The 20,688-nt window shown below is 43.0% G+C and overlaps 1 protein-coding gene across 7 annotated transcripts in view; it reads left to right on the top strand.

Moving 5' to 3' along the window:
• The window catches only part of NPAS3 (neuronal PAS domain protein 3), a 322,632-nt gene that overhangs the window by 285,656 nt on the left and 16,288 nt on the right, over positions 1-20,688 (top strand). For all 7 annotated transcript variants that reach the window (XM_072115376.1, XM_072115375.1, XM_072115374.1 and 4 more), the window contains 3 exons: positions 4,485-4,603; positions 8,506-8,699; positions 12,970-13,076. In XM_072115376.1, coding sequence (XP_071971477.1) covers positions 4,485-4,603; positions 8,506-8,699; positions 12,970-13,076 — 420 coding nt within the window. The remainder of the gene's footprint in view (positions 1-4,484; positions 4,604-8,505; positions 8,700-12,969; positions 13,077-20,688) is intronic.

Raw genomic sequence — 20,688 nt, 5'->3', positions numbered from 1 at the left:
TGTAACTAGGGGTCGTCTGTAAGTCGGGTGTTCTTAAGTAGGGGACCGCCTGTACTAGATTGTCCAGCAAATTTTTTCGCAAAAATGTTGTTGCTACTGCAACAAGTACATGGATTTCTGCCATAGTTTCTGGCATATATGTGTTACATGTGAGTATGGAGGTAACATACCTATGTGATGGGATACATAGCCTTCTTTTATCACTATAACATATTCATTAGATACAATCCTCTCCCCTTATTCGCGGCCTTGGCGGCGACACAGGGACAATTCCTGTTTTGAAATATTGAACGCATTTCCTCGCTCCCGCTGTGTGTATGTGTGTGTGTAAAAAGGGTGTTAGAGGGCGTAAGAGCGATACACCCCCCCTGCCCGCCTCAGCCGTCTTTCACAATCCATCTCTCTCCTCTCATAGCTGCGAGGCCTCATTGGGGATACATACATTAAGCCCTTTAAATCGTTTATAATAAATCTTTGTCTAAGGCTCATTTTGACAGTCTCTCTCTCGCTCTCTCTCTTCCCCTCTCGCTCTCTCTCTCTTTATCTGACCCTTTTAAAAGAGCTTCTTTTTAAAAGAGAATCCTCAATAGTCTGTTAATCCACTGGGTGTACTGACAGAGAGAGAGCAGACAGAGAGAGACAAGAAAGGCAAAAAGATACAGCCCCAGGAAATATACACACACAACGCAGCGCATTTACACAGAGCCGGCGCATGCAGACTGCTTATTAACCTATTTCCTGCCACCGTGGCTTAGCGCTACCTTTACTGTCACAAAGTAGCAGCTCCCCGGCTTTACTTACAAATACCAGTCCTCCACAGACCTCTTTGATAGAAACTATCACCACTTTTATCATCCGGATATCATTCTGCTATGTTAATGCTGTCCATGCAGAACTCACACATTGACGTTGTATGAAGTCCTCTTCCACCGTCACAGTGGCCCCCCAGTAATATATGAAAAAACGAAATGTAGTTCAGCTCACCAAACTCCTTAATGCTCATGCCCATGATGGTATCGCATACACAGACACACCGCAGCCAACGGGTAGAAATGCCAAAATTTCAAGAATTTGTCCAATAATCACTCGGGATTGGAGATAAAATAATTTATTCTTTATTAGACCACAAGTTCTCCCATAAAAACAGCAACTAGTCACATGCAGTTAGCAGCACCACCACCCCAATAACTCCGGATCATCACAAGAAGGGGGTCCCCATTACAGGTTACTATTCTATGGGACTTCTTGAAATTGCTGAGCGCTGTACATGTAGATACAGTATAAGAACTACACTTACCGTATTTTCCGGGCCATTAGGCGCACCGGAATATAAGGCGCATCAGTCCGATGTGCCTTATATATGGAATTATTCCATATATAAGGCGCATCGGACTATAAGGCGCAGGGTGGCCGGGGGCGTGGCAGAGGTCCGGGGGCGTGGCAGAGCGGAGACCGGAGAGGTGAGCGGAGCGGAGACCGGAGAGGTGAGCGGAGCGGAGACCAGAGAGGTGAGCGGAGCGGAGACCAGAGAGGTGAGCGGAGCGGAGACCAGAGAGGTGAGCGGAGCGGAGACCAGAGAGGTGAGCGGAGCGGAGACCAGAGAGGTGAGCGGGGAAGGGGGTCCCTTCAGGTGGAGGATGGCAGCGGACCCTACTTACATAGGTCCCCGCTACCGGAGACAGCAGATCTCCAGCGGGAACTGCAGACCGACGCGGCAGAAGTTGTTCGTGCCGCGTGGTCTGCAGTTCCCGCTGGAGATCTGCTGTCTCCGGTAGCGGGGACCTATGTAAGTAGGGTCCGCTGCCCTGAGCCATACATAGGGCGCACCGGACTATAAGGCGCACTTTGGATTTCTAAGGAAATCCTAGGCTTTTATGTGCGCCTTATAGTCCGGAAAATACGGTACTATAAATATGTATATGTATATAAACACAAGTAGTTGAAGCAGCACGGTGGGTACATGCTGAAAAAGGCCATGCCATAACAGGGTTGTGATGAAAAAATTGCAGGTTAACTTTTATGCCATCATCTGAGCAACATTAGGCTTGCAAAGTCTCATGTATAAGAGCCGAAATGTTGCTCAGATAATGAAATAGAAGTTCACCAGGAATTTTTTTTATCACAACCCTAGTGTGCCGCTGCTTCTTGGATTTTATTGATGGATACAGCACCAGATAAAGTATCTGACACAGATGGATACAGTATCAGAACCAAACATACAGAAATACAGAACTAGAACTAAACTTTGAACATAAATATAGAACCAAAACCAGGCTTACTACATAGGTACAGTACCAGAACTAAACTTTATAAATATGTACAGAACTAAATCCAATCTTAGTACATAGATTTAATACCAGAACCAATCTTACTACAAGATACATTCCCAAAACTGAACGAAATACATAGATACAGTACCAGAAACAAGCTTATCATGTAGGTAGAGTATCCGAACCAAACTCTATACATTGATTCAAATGGATTTGGTTTGTTTGGTTTGTTGGAAGTTTATAGAAGGGTAGTTTGGCGCTCTGACCATTGGGACCGCCAAGTAATGATCTTAATAAATAAAAAATCACTCATAATTGAATCCATCATTAGAAAATATACCATATGCTTTCAACAATCATGATAAAACGAATGCAGAGGTTAGTAGGCAGAGCCGAACGTGTTTCATGATAAACCTTTTTTATGGCTTCAGCTGGATCTTTTTTCTTGTTTCATATACATATATGTAGCACTAGAATTAAGCTTACTATGTAGATGCTATATCAGAACCAAACATACTGCAAAGATAAAGCACTGGAACTACACTTAGTACAATAGATAGAGCATTGGAACCAGGCTTACTACATAAATACATTACCAAAACCAAGCTATATAAATAGATATAGTACCAAAACCAATTTTAGAACACAGATGCAATACCATAACCAATTTTACTACATAGCTATATTACCAGAACTGAATATAATGCATAGATATAGTTCTAGAACCAAGCTTTTCAGATAGCAAGATTATTAGAACCAAACATTATACATATTTTCATTACCAGACAAGAAACCCACAAGAAGAGTGTTCCCATTACAGGTTACAATTCTATGTGACCTCCAGAGATATCCGGGTGGTGTAACCATCTTCTGTTGCAGTTCTTTTAGACCAGAATGGGTTGGCAACATGCATATGTGCCCTACCCTACTTTTTTTTAGGAAACCAGTTTTATAATTCCCTATAGATAGTAAATAGAAAGTAAATAATGGCACCTGCAGGACATAGACCTTACCTACTAACCATTACCAGACATGACCTGCAAAGGAAAAGAAATTCCGGTTTATGGATTATTCTCAATATCTGGCAACACCCAGACCCCACACTGATCATATGTTCAGGGCCATGTAAGCTTGACCCAGTTGGCTTTGCTCCTTTTGACTTTGTACCAAACAACTTATTTAGGCGCTAGGCCTTGGCCCACCAAGTATCAACTATTGATGGCTGACCCAGATATATATCTCCACCGGTGAGAAAGGACCAGGCCTGATACCGAACAGGTTTATTTCTTGCACCTCTGATGACTTGAAATGTTTCCCGATCTCTCCTGGCCTCCCCCCATTATGAGGCATCTTTGATAGGCCATCAATAGTTATTCCTGAAGAAACCCTTTAAATGTATGAACATCAACCCTTTACTCTTCCACGAGATCTTTTGTTCCTCATACAAGGTATTTGATGACTGGTTATCAGAACCGCAGGTACAGGGATTTCGCTTTTTGCCTTTATACGGAGGATTGTGAGGGCGAAACAAGATGAACTATGTTACCTTTACCTAGTGCCGTGTGTTTTTATGTTTGGATGTTATATTCAGGATCAAGATGTTCACAGTTTATGTCTCTCAATACGCTCCATCAAAGAGACGTAATCTCAGCTGCCAATAGCAGCTTCACAGGCAGGTAGCGGCAGATCTTCCACCGCTCCGACCTCTGATCACTGCGGCCTGACACCCCATACCGAACAGGTTTTCCTCTTGCACTAGTGAGGACGTGCAATGTTTCCCCGATCTCTCCCGGCCCGCCCCACCGTGAGGCTCCTGTGATCCCGTTCTCTGGTGAAGCTGAGCATCGGATCCTAGAACCAGCTGGATCTGAAGCCGACACTCCAGTTTTTGATCTCGAAGCTTTTGATTAGAACTAATGAGCTTGTTTAATTCAAAATGGGAGCCCTGTGATAAAAGAAATAGGTTTGATTCCACTGGATTAGAGAAGAGAATTATCTGGCGTCGTGATGGATACTTAACCCCAACTCATGGTTTGATGCTGTTCCTCCATTAACCTCTTCAGTGCTAGAATAAAAACACTTAGCTCAGAGGAAAAGATAGAGTAAAAAGCATTGAGCCATTCAATATTATACACATAGCTATATAACAATAACTCAGACAGAAAAGTAGACCCCATGCTAATGATGATGTTGTCCATGCGTTTTGTTTTGCAGTGGAGTCCTCCAGCCCCGGGATCCTCCCTCAGGACAACTCTCTAGAAAGGTCTTTCTTCATTCGGATGAAGTCAACGCTGACTAAGAGAGGCGTGCATATCAAATCCTCGGGGTACAAAGTAAGTTCTGCACATACAAAAACTTTCTTTTTTAAACCTTTTGATTTTGGGCTTTTGCCGATTTTTCCATGTGATTTTTAGCAGGTTTCCGTCAAAGTGCTATGACCATTATGCCATCCGAATTGTGTCAGATCAGTTCTGAGCTACTTACCCGTCTTTCAGTTTCTTCCAGGGATACTTGTGTGAAAATGGGCTGTCCAACTTTATTCACACGCACCCATTGGGCAAGACCCAAAGTAGTGCCGGCTGCCATTTATTCTCCAGGCTGATCAATGGACCATACAGAAAATCAGACATGTGTTCAGCCCTTGTTGTCCCACCTAGCTCAGCAGCCCAAGTCTTTGGGAAATGGAAGCTGGGCAGAAAACCTTCCGTTCTACTTCCGTTTTTAGTTTTCAATAACTCAACTCCGACTACCACATACATGGGGAATGTTTCACCCCTTAACGACTGCTATACGGTTACATACATCCTATTTGCACATGCCCAGTGCAGAAAGGATGTTTATAAAAGTCATGACAGTGACCAGCGGCTATATCTCCTGAATCCTGGCACCTAGAAACACAATTCTGGTGTTATATTAAAAAGGAGATTCTCCCCTTTCATATGTGTGTATGGTTTATCTATACAAACAGAGATAGCCACTCTTAAAGTTGTAGTAAAAAAAGGTATTTTTATATTTAGCTTTCTTTTTTCCGATTGTAACTTTAAAGTGAACCTGTCACCAGGAATAACATTTTTAGCTGGTGACAGGTTCCAATAAACTATGCTGTGCTGAGTTTAAAAATGCCTTGTCAGAATTGTGAATCATTGCAGTACTTTATAAAAGTTTTATTGACGTTACATGCCTCTCAGCCAGCAACATGTGGCGAGTCCCCGGGGAGGGGCAGCTGGGATAATCTCTGGTTCTGTGCAGCATCTGTACACAATCCTTATATCATATTAAAGGGGATATTCTTGTATTGTGTTTCTAGGTGCCAGGGTTCAGGAGATGTAGTAGTTTGAAATATGCTCCCCTCCAGCCTGTCAGCTGAAGGTAAAATGTAGAAGGAAAGAATTAGCTTATAATTTGCAGAATTGCAGAGGTACATGCACCCTTTGCATTTGTAGCTAAACTTGGGGAAGATAGAATGATGCTGTACATATTTAGAACAAATTTTGGTAAAAGTTTAATCAGTTTTACTGCTTATTAGAAAAACTTTAATAGGAAAAATGATAAATCAGGCATATTTTTTCACATGTGGTCATTTATCGACTAATTTTATAAAGAAAAAATATGTAATAAAAAAAAATCAAGTTAAAATCTCACAAAGTAAACATTGTTTTGATTTGTAAAGCATTTATAAAGATATTGGGGGATATTTATCATACGCTGGCGCTTCCGTCTCTTGATGGCAGCGTTTATTTTACGGCAATAAATGCAACCGGTGACTTTTCACATGTGAAAAGTCGCCGCCGGCACCAAGTGCGCCAGTGCGGAGACAGTAACGGCCTCCCCAACTCCCCCGTGAAGGTGGCGGATTGGGGCAAATCATCGCAAGTGCTAGCAATAAGCAATAAAGCAATAAATACCTATAGGTGACTGTGACACTTACGTTAATATATCGGAGTATCTTTTTACGACTTTATACCATAGTACTGGTGTCTTTCGCTGTGATCTGTCTCTGTGCCTCTTCCATTTCTATTGCATATGAGTGTTTTTTTTTTCTTACTGTTTCCCAAATTATAAGGGAAGGTCATACCTATCACAAAATAAAGATGAGCCGCTGTTCTGTCACATGTAATTCTCTGAATAGGATTTTTTTCCGCAGAGGGAGAGTGAAGGGTACGGCAAAAAAAAAAAAACCTTCTCAGCCTTTGTCCCACACCCCCTTCCTCTGCCCTGCTCCCTCTGTCCTCCCTCTTCTTTGCTTTTCAACTTCAAGGCCTTCATGTTGCTTCCAAATTGTGTCTGGGAGAGAATTCCCCCCCAGGCTGCCTACAATCTAAAGGTGTCTTTGAAGAGCCTCAGTGTATAAAGAATCAGGATGGTTCCTCTCTCCTGAGGCGGGAGGCGGTAAAAAAAAAAGAGAGACGCACAATCGTACTTGTGTCTGAAACCTGGCATCGATGCTGCAGCAACACAAACTGGGCATCCTATGGGCTTTGCTAGAAAGGGATTAAGAGAGGAAGGTTATGGCCACTGCCTGTTATCAGGAGGGTGGTGGGAAGTATTGGTAGAGAATAAGCATCAATAATAGAAGTATCTGCTGCTTTTCTTAGCATATGTCTGCCGAATCGGGTTAACTGCAAGCTATTCCTAATACACTGCTCCAGACACATGCACTTAGCTCAGGATAGTATGCATGTGTCCTCAAGGGATGGAGGGAATAACCTGCTACCAGGTGCAAGAGCAGAACACAACATGGACTCCTCTAGGAGGCCCATAAGCACCCACACCAATCAAGTCTGATACAACCCTGAAGAAATCATTCATGTGTTCAGGCTCTCGACGTGTATATATACAAGAGCCCTTCCAGGACCTTTGAAGGCCCTCCAAACTTAAGCCTGTAAGTCAACAGAATGTATTCCCCCTCTTTTCCCGAGAAGCTTTGTTACCAAATGTAGGTAGTAAAGGTCAAACCATTACAAATATTATGTCTTTTGGATGGCCCACAATTTTCATAATCCACTCCGGATGGATGAATTTGGCCAAATTCGGTATGTTGGACTCTCTTCCTTTGACGTATGTTGAGCTAGGGTTGGCTTTATGGCAAGTTTATTCCGCTAACCTATAGGAAACCTAATGTGTAGGGCCATCTTTTATGACCAACCAATGAACCTTTGGCTAATAGCCAACACCCCCTGCTGTTAGCCCCTTTTTTTTAGCTTGGTGATGTGGCTTGAGACATCAGTACTGGAATTTAGACTAAATTAACATGAAATCAGGGACCACCCCTATTCTTGTGCCTTATTAAGATATATGGTCATCACAGAGGATGGGAACCCCACTATGCAGCATAGTACAACCTGTTCAGGATAACAATTTATCTGAACTCGATGCTGGTTACAGCCCCCAATTTCCCAATGGTGCCGGGAGCAGGACCGGGTACGATCAAAAGATTGAACAAAACCCTCTTGAAGCCACATCTGGAGAGGCATTGTAATTCATCTGACAATTCCTATGAAGAATAACACTGGCTATTTTATATCTACTTCCAGAAGCCAGAGTCACCTATATAGTATTCCGGTGGCGGAGTAGTTAACCATACATCCCTGAATATCAGGAAAGGTCATAGGAAGGGGAGCTTTCTCCTGACGTTGTGTTGTACCTCCGCTCCCCCCGCCTTCAGTGTCATATTAGATTTAGCTGCTGAAATATATAAAAGTACCACAGGAGTCTCTGATGTGTTTCTTGCCACGAGCAATCCAGCAGCAAAACTCCCCACGTGTGTCAGGGAGGAATCTACTGACTGTATTCTGCTAGTCCTCGGATTATTTGGTCTGCGGCACCCTACCTCCCACTGACCAACCCTCCTCATATCCTTCTTTACATCCTTATTTTCCAATTTTTCTTTTAAACTTACAGTTCAGGCTTTTTTGTTTTTATTTCGACCTGTTTTGCTTCTTTTATTTACTTCTTGTCTCTGCATGTTCCCCCATCTGCTGTCACCTTGGCCTGGGTTATATGGAGAATACATTTCCTACTCATTTTTATTATTATGAATTGCATTTTTTAATATTTTTTATTGACTACTTTGTGATACTGCATTAAAAACTCACCCAATGTATTAATCCACTGCAACGCATAGAGAATGCAATGCTAATTCTCTACTCATGATAATAGCAAAGTATATTGATCCGATCAGACTATTCTGCTTTCTGATTTATTTAAACATGGCTATCCCTGTTTTTCTTTCTAGGTGATCCACGTAACTGGACGATTGCGCCTCCGCGTGTCTCTGTCTCACGGCCGCTCCGGTACCGGACAGGTGATGGGCTTAGTAGTTGTGGCTCATGCGCTCCCTCCTCCAACCATCAATGAAGTCCGCATTGACTGCCACATGTTTGTAACACGAGTCAACATGGACCTCAATATTATATACTGTGAAAATAGGTATGTAGCCTTGTATAATAAGACCTTCAGCTAAGCTTCAATTTGGTTAAAGGGGTTGTATCAAGTCAAAGATTTATCCAATATTCACAGAATAGAAATGAAGGTACAACCACAAGGGGTTCGACTGCCGATACCCCAACCAAGTGAGTCACAGCTCCTAGTGAGGCTTCTGGGTTTTGGTGAAGCTGTAAACTGATGGTAAAGTCCTATAGAAGTCAATTCTGCAACCTGTACTCCATTTGCCTATATTGGACTATATGGTATTTGCCTATATGGGAACTAGTTGTTGGACATGTGTGGTCTTGCTTTCTGCTCACAATGGGGGGTCATAGTAGTCGGTCCTGACATCTCCATACAAGGGAATAGTTTATAAATTATATAACTTGATAAAATCCCTTTAAAGACAGATTTCACAGGTTACAGTTCACAACAGCCCCACTGGGGGCAACACATAAACATATAAAGTATATAGCAAATTAATGCTGTTTTTTAAAAAAATGTTGGTCTTTCTAGAGATATCGAACAGCCAAGTAAAAAGATGGGTAAGGAAGGACCAATCTATATAGAATTACAAATTACAATTGCTGTTCCTATACTAAAATGAATACAATGTAGAGTAATCTCTAGCTTTTAAAGGGGATGTCTTGTGATAAAATAGACCTAATGCATTTATAAATACACTTCCCTATAGAGCTTTGTCACCTCACAGACTTATATTGTCCAAAGATCTGCTGTAGCTCCATACTTGAAATAGTTTACGCAAATTTTGAGTTACAAAAAGTATCCCTGACGGTCTGGACTGATTTATACATTATTTATACACAGAACACAGAGTTCTGTATACAGGATTTAGTATAACAGACATGTCAGGAGAGGGGATAAGTACTTTCTACAAAATAGAAACTAACTTCTGACATCTCTGATTACCAATGTAGTTTGTCCTTCTCTTCTCCTACCAGCCCTGACCCCCATAACTTCTCCTGATGTTTGTAGAAATATTTTTCCTCTCATTTCTGTATCTTAAAATTCTATAGTGACCCAAATAGAATCAGCCCCCACAGTAACACATACAGGCCTTGGACCAGTTCCCTAAATAAGATCAGACCTAAAGGCTCAAAATAAATTCAGAACTAAAACCAAACCCCAAGTCAATGTTGGCCCCTCACCAGATTTAGACCTCAGATCACATTTCTACATACATTTAGACTCCAAACTAAGGTCTTAAATTTTATAAAACCCAAGATCACTAAATGAATTAAGTCCCCTAAATTAATCAGAGGCCAAACCAGATCCTCAGGTCCACTGGATTCTAAAATATTCAGACCCCTAAATAAATTCACACTACAGACAAGATCCACATAATTTGGAGTCCTTAATCGGAGGAGGAAGATATTATTGAATTAAATTAGATATTAACTAAAAATAATAATAATAATACAATTATTAAAATTGACAAGGTCACATAGGATATGCTGCACAAGCTTTTGTGCATTATACACATGACTTCTTGGCCAGTCTTCCTGGATTTAAAGTCATCTGGGTGTGAGGACCTTAACAAGGAGAGGTACTGTTGCTGGTACTGCTTTGTTACAACAGATAGAATGTCTTATAACTACATTTTAGTATCCAGGGCAACTGTTAAAATAATTTTTTAATTATCACCAATTATCAGTGTGCTTGTTGTTAGCCATTTTGAAGTGTAATTAACTAAACTTGTAACCAAATTGCATAAATCAGTAGTACAGTTTTCCTCCTCTCTTACTTCCTGCTTTTAGTAGCGTGTATAAATCAGCTTCCCCTCCTGCTCTGACACTGACAGCAGATGAGGAGAAGCTGATAAAGTGTGATAACTTAACTCCTTACAGAAAGTCACTGGGTAGTATAATCTACTCACAGAGCTGAATTATAAATTGAACTATTCTCTAGGTGTCCCTCCTATTCCTATTGCAGAAAACCTTGCTCACTACAGGAGAATACAGGAGCAAAAATGGGACACACAAGCTTTTTTTCCATAATAAAGTATATTGTTAATTTTATTATTATCACTTGCCGTAAACATTTTGTAAATAAAACAAAATTTAGCTTCAAAGGTTTAGTTTTGCTCTAAGAGTTTTGGCTATTCATAGGACTAAGCTAACAGTGTATGTCAGGAGGGGGGGGGGGGGGGGTTATTGATTCTTATTTAAGGGACGGAGCAGGTATATGAAGATTTATTACAGGCAATGCTCCGTGGGAATATATATGCAAATTAGCTTATGTCAACTAAACCAGCACCGAGCGGAGAACTGGTTAGCTGCTCGACATGCCTCATTGAAGAGACTTATTCTCAGCTAGTGCAACATGGGAACAAAAAGTATGTAAATGAACTTATGTTAGCCGATTACCGCCAAAAAGAAGAGCGGCTCACCTGTAGGTCCCTGCTTTGGGCAATATCGGGGGGACTGCTAGTAACTTTGGGCGGTTACTGCGAGTAACCTACAAGAATCGGCATGTAGTGTAATGTTATGGGCAGCGGTGGGTGTATATACATAGTCCCATGTCTGTTATTGTATACAGCACTGTACTGTGACTTCCTTTGTTCTATGTTGCTTCATTAGCCAGCTCATTATTCAAGCAATATAATGATGATCATTGCTATTATCACCAGGCTTATTATTACCATTATTAGCGCTATTACAGGTTATTACACGCTTTGTCATTTATATCATTCATCGAGTAATATCCGGCTGATTATTATAATTCCGATACAGCGCCGCAGAAAGTGTTGTGTCGCCCGCGCTTCGGGTAATTAGTGGCCTCGTTGTTTTCCGCCTTTGCGATCCGACAGAAATAATTGCTCGTTAATTACTTCCAGTTACATTCACTTTTGCAAAGACTTTGGAAAGGACAAAAGGAGGAGATTTAACCCTTGGGTTGGGGGTTGTAGGAAGAAATTGCATTCTTACGAAGTTGTTGGCGTGGAAAGGGTTACACACTTTGGTTTTTTTTTGGTGTAGTAAGGAGTTATCCATCTGTACTTATACTAAATGATTGTCGTTTACTCCAGTCGGTAATATGTATACTGTGAGAGGGAAGCAACAGGTAGGAAGCAGAACTATTGTCTGGTGTAAAAAAACCTTAATTTTACCCCAAATTTGCAACTTTTTACTGCTCTGTAACCCTCATACCACTTTTTTGTAAAATAGACCCAAAATGAGTGCGAATTTTATGCAGATACACAGACAAGCTCTGATAAGTCCGGGTAAATGGGTGTAAATTCACTGAAAAGCGGGAATTTTAGAAATTACATTTCATCGGAAGGGGCTGGTAGTTTAATCAGGTAAAATCTGGTCATTTGAAAAGGAAATCTACCATCATAATCCATCATGATAAACCAGGGACATTACTCATAGATCCAGGAACCGTGACTGTGGTAATCTGCTTACCTTCCTTCTAAAATCAACTTTTATAATTATGCTAATGAGACAGAAGGGCTCAGCGGGTGTCACTGTCCTGCGAGTCCCTGATACAAAAATATCCTACTGGCTTTAGCAGCAGCTGACTGACACTGCATGCTGCATTTTTGGTGTATGATCTTCCAGTACAACCCAATCCTTGTCTACCTGTCACCAGGTGTATCAGGGAATATGGCGCATGCAGATGACTTGTATTGAAGTGCGTAACTTTATATTATACTGTCATTATTATTGTGTATTTCCCCTACTTGTCCATTGGTCACAGGTCAATAGATCACTGGGTGCCCTTAGTTATCCACGTATTATACGTCTTCCATCTTCAGCATCAGTAATGATACACTGTGCACTTCCCAGAATGCCTCAGTCTCATCGCAGACAAGTAAACAATACATATATTGATCGCCAAGTTACAGAATATGTAGTGCAGCATTTGCATGGGTCGATCGGCTGCTTGCGGCATTCACTTTCCTCTACACTTTTCTCAGGGAATACCAAGCCATAAAAACACCGGTGCAGATATCATCGGCCTCCAGAAAAAAAGTCAAATTAGACACAAGAAAAGGGTAATGTGGTCATATAAATTCTGTTTCCGGCTGTAGGAAGACAAGGTTCATACAATCCCGGCTGCTTCCATTAGTAATAGTGTGGACAGTTTTCATGTAATGGAACAGGATGGGAATTGTGTAATCTAACATTACATGTACATAATAATAAGAAGAGGTGTGAATACTGATGTGATGCCCATAGTGCTGAATGGTGCTTGTGTATTAAGAGCTTTCTAATGTGTCTACATCCAATTCTCCTCAACATTGCAGAATCAGTGATTACATGGACCTCAACGCTGTGGATCTGATGGGGAAAAGATGCTATCACTTCATTCATGCTGAAGACGTGGAAGGCATCCGGCACAGCCACCTGGACTGTGAGTATATTGGGGAGTCACCCGGACTATCCGGTCCTGCCAACATGTGATCTAAGAATATTTAACGAGGATCTGACATATTAAACAAGGTGTCTGATATTATAGAGCAAGAAGAGCTAAGCAGCACAAATATAGGGGGAAAATTTACTAAGGGCCGTGCGCCAGTTTTCTGTCAAACTTTGTGCAGGTGCAAACTGCTTGCACAGGTACTTAAGAAGTGTCTGTGCCGCTATTGTGTCACACGTGATTGTTTTGTGTCGCGGCTGCACTATGCTTCTCCAACACAAATTTCGTAACTAAAAGGGACTATCTGCCGGCAGCAAGTTATAGAGCAGGATGGACAAATTATACATAATTGCGCATTTACTAAGAAGAGTGCGGTCTGTACTATGTGAAGTTTGCCTGTGTAGTGTGCAGCGGGCGTCAGATTCAGGATTGCTGGTTCATGTTCTTCATGAATCTGGCACCCCCTGCACTGCCCCGACAGAGTGCTCCACTGTTTTTGGTGCACCTTTAACATGGGACGTGCAACACAATTCTGTCGGATAAATTGCATGTTGCATGATAAATGGCACACGGTCCGGACTGAGGTCCGGAACACCACCTTCAGTGCATAAATTTGTGTTGCATTAAGAATAGTGCTGCTGCGCCACAAAACAATGGCGTGTGACCCAAATGTGGCACGGACACTTCTTAAATACCCATGCAAGCTGTTTGTACCTCAAAGAAAACCGGCGCACCGCCCTGAGTAAATGTGTCCTATATGCAGGCAGAAGTAGAACAGATTGAAATAAAGTTTTGTGGGAAGAGATTCAGTTACATGATTTGCTGATAATTTGGGGTTCAGCCCTCCCCCCTATGACTGTGAAAACGCTGCATAACTGAATATTATCAGAAACTTTGCAAACTTTGGTATCAGATTGTGTAGAAGTTCTGAGCAGAGAGGGGCGGGAGCAGTGAGTCGCAGCAGCTAAGTCCCCACCCAGCAGCTATGAAACAACTACAAATCTACAGAAGGAAACTCCTAGAACAGTGATGGCGAACCTTTTAGAGACCTTTTAGAGAGAGTGCCCAAACTAGAACCAAAATCCACTTATTTACCGTGAAATGCCAACATGACATTATAAGCCAGTGATGGCTAACCTATGGCACTGGTGCCAGAGGTGGCACTCAGAGCCCTTTCTGTGGGCACTCAGGCCATCACCAGAGATGACTCCAGGTATCTTCCTGCAATCACTGACAGCCCAGGACTTGCTGTGCACAGAGCTATTTTAAAGTGACAGTGCTACCTGGGACTATTTTCTGCTTTATTGGTGTCCTCAGTGAAAACTGTGACAGAGAAGGGAGTATAAATCACAAATTAAATTTCTGTGTTGGCACTTTCCAATAAATAAGCGGGTCTTTGTTGTAGTTTGGGCACTCTGTCTCTAAAAGGTTCGCCATCACTGTTATAAGCAGTAACTTATAGCTACCTGTTCTTCCACATCTTTCAATTGTATCAACCCCCTGAAGCCACTAATACAGTTGAAAGAAAGATGGAAAATTCAGACTCTCATAGTAGCTCTCCAGGGTCTCTCTGTACAGGAAGAATGGTGGGTCCAACAGGCGGACCTCCAAAGATATTAAAGTCGTGTCCACACCGAATTTTACCTGCAGTTCCAAAGAGCCAATGAAGTATTGCTTTAAAGTAGCGCTGAGAGCAGCATCTCTTAAGTTGCCTGGGGGAGCAGGAAGATTTGGTGGATTTGGACCTGTTTGGTGAACTCTGTCCTGGGGCGACGACCTGAGTGCCACAGAAATGGCTCTGAGTGCCACCTCTGGCACCCGTGCCATAGGTTCGCCAGCACTGTCCTAGAAGATGTACAATCAGCAGGAGCCTAGCTTCTATTTTTAAAGGGGTGGTCTTTTTTGTAAATCTGCCTATATTTGTTTGGTCATGCTATGTAATATATATATATATATATATTAGTTCTATTAATTATTAAAATCTTTTGGATGTTACTACTATCATATTATTAAAAAATATACAAAGGATTGTGGATAATATACAGAAAGTAGAGATGCAGGAGTCTCCCTGGTGAAGGTCCTGTGTTTATTCCTGTCTAATAATATTGAGTATCCCTCGGTTTCCTCCGCTACCTCAGGGACACATTCCCACTGCCATCTGATAAATGGAATATGGACGTTAGAGCCATTTTTATGGCTGTTTCATTCAATGTTAAAGTCCTAATTGAGCCCTAAATTACGGAAAGCAGAAGCTGCCAGGAGCAGGCGGGTGTCGTTTGGCTCTCAGAAAGGTCACCCTGTCTGCTGCGGGAGTGTCTACAGCTGCTAATATCTGGAATACATATGAAGGACACAGCAGAACTTAGAGGAGCTCCCAGCACCGGAATAACATGTAGATACTTACCATCAGAGGTGCACATGCTATAGACGAGTGATGGAAACCTTTTTGAGACCGAGTGCCAAGACTACAACCAAAACCCACGCATTTATCACAAAGTGGCAATATAAGCAGTAATTTATTTATTTGTTGAACTTTTCAACTAACCTACCTGCCTCCTAAGGACACTGATACAATGGACAGCAGGAGGGCAAATCCGGACTATCACTTTAGCTTCTCTCCAGGAATAGTTGTGGGGCCAGCAGGAGGACCATCAAAGATATTCCGATCCTCTCCACACCTTTACGCTTTTCCTTCAGTCCCAAGCTACCAAGAGATTCTAGGTGCTGGGGATCTAAAGTTATGGCTCCTAGTTTCCAGGATGTATCTCATGTTTGCTTGGCCACTGAGGTGCCACCCTGTGAGAACATATGAGATACTTCCCTGGTGATTAAAGGGTTAAAATAGTACTGTGATTAGTGAATCTTGACTTGCATGGAACTGTAGTTAGATTCTTTGAGTCCTGTCCGGTGAACGCTGTGCTGAGCTTGAGTGCCCACAGAGAGCACTCTGAGTGCCATTTCTGGCACCCGTGCCATAGGTTCGCCACCACTGCTATAGACTGAGCATTGATTGCAGCAGGTGCTACACATGACCTCATACCCCGCAGCAGAATCCTCACGCAATATACTTATAGGGACAATATTTTTATGGCCCTTTCCTCCTTAACAAGGTTCATTCTCACAGGGTCACATGACTGACACAAACGGGTCCTGATGGACTCCATTGACTCGTTTTGCTTTATGAACAACCTCCTATGAACAAAGTTATAACCAATGACAAAAATACCTGTTAAAGGGAATCGACCTGCTGCAAAATCACCTTATAAGTAAAAATATATTTGTGTAAGGCACTTTATAAACTTTTCGGACATACCATTCACATTTTTCTAGAGATCTGTCATTTTAGAGAAACTTTTATACTTATGTAAATAAGGTTCTCAGTGGATCGTAGGTGGGACCTGCTGGTGCTGGGTTTTTTTATTATTATAGCTCACCTTATTTCTATGAGAGGCATTCATCATTGTAAAGGGTGGTAAAGCAAAGAAGAAAACACCACCAGCAGGTACAGCTCTACCCCCAATACACTAAGAAGCTAATTTACATAAAGATAAAAAAATTCATGTTTTCTTTACAATGATAAAACTTATAAAGTGTCCCAAATAATACATGTTTTGCTTGTGGAGTGATCTGGTAACTGGTAAAACCAGGCTCCTAGTCATAAGGAATATAGTGCAAAGACACAAAACTACTATAGGTGTAACATAGCTGCTCCGCATAACCTTATATAAGGAATATAAATCCACAGTTACATAAATATCACAACGTTCTACTATACGTAGCATCCCTTACCATAAATTTATGGCCAATCAGAAAAAAAGGAAATTTCAATAATATATTTTAGATCCATTGTCCTGCTACGTACAAAACAATTGCTTCTACATGATAGGGTTGTCCAAACCCTCAAGATAGTTGGGGTCTACTGGGAACCACACCTACTACTATAAATACTAGGAAACACACCAACCACTACTACTACTGGAACCACACATACCACTACCACTACTGGGAACCACACCTACCAGTACTACTACTGGGAACCACACCTACCACTACCACTACTGGGAACCACACCTACCACTACCACTACTGGGAACCACACCTACCACTACCACTACTGGGAACCACACCTACCAGTACTACTACTGGGAACCACACCTACCAGTACTACTACTGGGAACCACACCTACCACTACCACTACTGGGAACCACACCTACCACTACCACTACTGGGAACCACACCTACCACCACCACTACTGGCACCACACCTACCAGTACTACTACTGGGAACCACACCTACCACTACTACTGCTGGAACCACACATACCACTACTACTACTGGAAACCACACCTACCACTACTGCTACTGGAACCACACCTACCAGTACTACTACTGGGAACCACACCTACCACTACCACTACTGGGAACCACACCTACCACTACTACTACTGGTAACCACACCTACCAGTACTACTACTGGGAACCACACCTACCACTACCACTACTGGGAACCACACCTACCAGTACTACTACTGGGAACCACACCTACCACTACCACTACTGGGAACCACACCTACCACTACCACTACTGGGAACCACACCTACCACCACCACTACTGGCACCACACCTACCAGTACTACTACTGGGAACCACACCTACCACTACTACTGCTGGAACCACACATACCACTACTACTACTGGAAACCACACCTACCACTACTGCTACTGGAAACCACACCTACCACTACTACTCCTGGGAACCACACCTACCAGTACTGCTACTGGGAACCACACCTACCACTACTACTGCTGGAACCACACATACCACTACTACTACTGGAAACCACACCTACCACTACTACTCCTGGGAACCACACCTATCAGTACTGCTACTGGGAACCACACCTACCACTACTACTGCTGGAACCACACATACCACTACTACTACTGGAAACCACACCTACCACTACTACTACTGGGAACCACACCTACCAGTACTGCTACTGGGAACCACACCTAACAGTACTGCTACTGGGAACCACACCTACCACTACCACTACTGGGAACCACACCTACCAGTACTACTACTGGGAACCACACCTACCACTACCACTACTGGGAACCACACCTACCACCACCACTACTGGCACCACACCTACCAGTACTACTACTGGGAACCACACCTACCACTACTACTGCTGGAACCACACATACCACTACTACTACTGGGAACCACACCTACCACTACTGCTACTGGAACCACACCTACCAGTACTACTACTGGGAACCACACCTACCACTACTACTGCTGGAACCACACATACCACTACTACTACTGGAAACCACACCTACCACTACTGCTACTGGAACCACACCTACCACTACTACTACTGGGAACCACACCTACCACTACCACTACTGGGAACCACACCTACCAGTACTACTACTGGGAACCACACCTACCACTACCACTACTGGGAACCACACCTACCACTACCACTACTGGGAACCACACCTACCACCACCACTATTGGCACCACACCTACCAGTACTACTACTGGGAACCACACCTACCACTACTACTGCTGGAACCACACATACCACTACTACTACTACTGGAAACCACACCTACCACTACTGCTACTGGAAACCACACCTACCACTACTACTCCTAGGAACCACACCTACCACTACTACTCCTGGGAACCACACCTACCAGTACTGCTACTGGGAACCACACCTACCACTACTACTGCTGGAACCACACATACCACTACCACTACTGGGAACCACACCTACCACTACTACTCCTGGGAACCACACATACCACTACTACTACTGGGAACCACACCTACCACTACTACTCCTGGGAACCACACCTACCAGTACTGCTACTGGGAACCACACCTACCAGTACTGCTACTGGGAACCACACCTACCACTACTACTACTGGGAACCACACCTTCCACTACTGCTACTGGGAACCACACCTACCACCACCACTACTGGCACCACACCTACCACCACCACTACTGGCACCACACCTACCAGTACTGCTACTGGGAACCACACCTACCACTACTACTACTGGGAACCACACCTTCCACTACTGCTACTGGGAACCACACCTACCACCACCACTACTGGGAAACACACCTACCACTACCACTACTGGCACCACACCTACCAGTACTACTACTGGGAACCACACCTACCAGTGCTGCTACTGGGAACCACACCTACCAGTACTGCTACTGGGAACCACACCTACCACTACTACTACTGGGAACCACATCACTTGTTGTAGGCTTGGCTTCAAGTTTTTGTAGGTTGGACTACTTTTAAACCAAGAGAGTTATTTTTCAGTGCCCTTGCCTCCCCTTTGTCTGTTAGCCCCTTATGTACCTCTAGTCCTATGATGTCCCCATTTTTATACTTCTTGGTCCTTTGCTCTTCTTATTGGTTCTTCCTTCTGTTCCAAACCCCTGGCTATTTTCTGTGCCAGAGAAAGAGTATTGGCCACTGCGGGCAAGCAAAATGTTAGCATTTTGGTGGCCATGGTTCTCTTTAGAATGAGCAGCCTACAACATCCCCTGATTTGTAAAAGAGGTGAAACCTGCAGACTTTCTTCCCGGAAAATAAGCTCTATTTACCCCCCAAAAAAATGTTCAACTGTATCTTCGCCTGTTGGGAGGTAATTATCCTATTAGTCAATGCCCGACCTATTAAAAGATCTAGCAATGAGGAATCAAGCTAAACCCTACATGGCTGTTTCAGAGTCCTTGCCCCTCATCAGTACAGGGCAGGAGACTGGTTGCTTTGGGGTACTGTTTTTCGTTAGGGAGAGTAAGAATTTGTATAGTATTTTCCCAGAAGAGAACATAACCTAAAAGATTCCTCGTGACTACTTGAGGGCCTTCCTAGGGTGAAACAGCCTCCTGACCTCTATCATTGCACAGTTAGTGACAGTAAAAGTTTTTCTTAAATGTTGTAAAACTTGAAGACTTCAAACTTTTTTATTTGGGATGTAGCAATCCCTTCTATATGTCTGTACTTTCCCTTCTTAGTCATGATGACATTAGACCAAGACGTTGAGCGCTCAAAGCTAGAAATGGTTCCCGTTTCGGTTGTCATCCAATGGACATTCAGCGCCTTAACATGCGCCTTCACAATGTAGAATATTATATTCATGGAAATAAATCAGCGTTCTGACACAGGATATTGTGCGCCGGCTTCCAGGGGCAGTGTTCCCACTACATTATGGGATGTGTCGCTCTTTCAGCTCCCAATTTAATGCATATTAAAGACTCAAAATCTATTTATTGACCTTCCAACTACAGCGAAGGACATCGTCAAACTTTAGTTTCCCAAATCCCTGAGACTTCTCGGTTTTCCCGTCCGTGTTTGAACACCCCCCCCCCCTCTCCCTTTACAACCCCCCCGCCCCATCCCTGCTGCGTCCCTCAGCGTTCAGGCGTCATCTGGCGTTTGTTTTTAAAGCTGCCGCGGAGGACGGAGCTGACTGTCAGGGTGCCGTGGGCGAGAGGTGCAGATTAAAGCAGTTTTATTCCTTTTCATGTTGAAGCTGCCAGTTTTGGTGACTGG

This window comes from Engystomops pustulosus, chromosome 7 (assembly GCF_040894005.1).
Source record: "Engystomops pustulosus chromosome 7, aEngPut4.maternal, whole genome shotgun sequence".
Lineage (NCBI taxonomy): Eukaryota > Metazoa > Chordata > Amphibia > Anura > Leptodactylidae > Engystomops > Engystomops pustulosus.
Note: the sequence above shows the minus strand (reverse complement) of the source record. Positions and strands in the feature narration are given on the sequence as shown.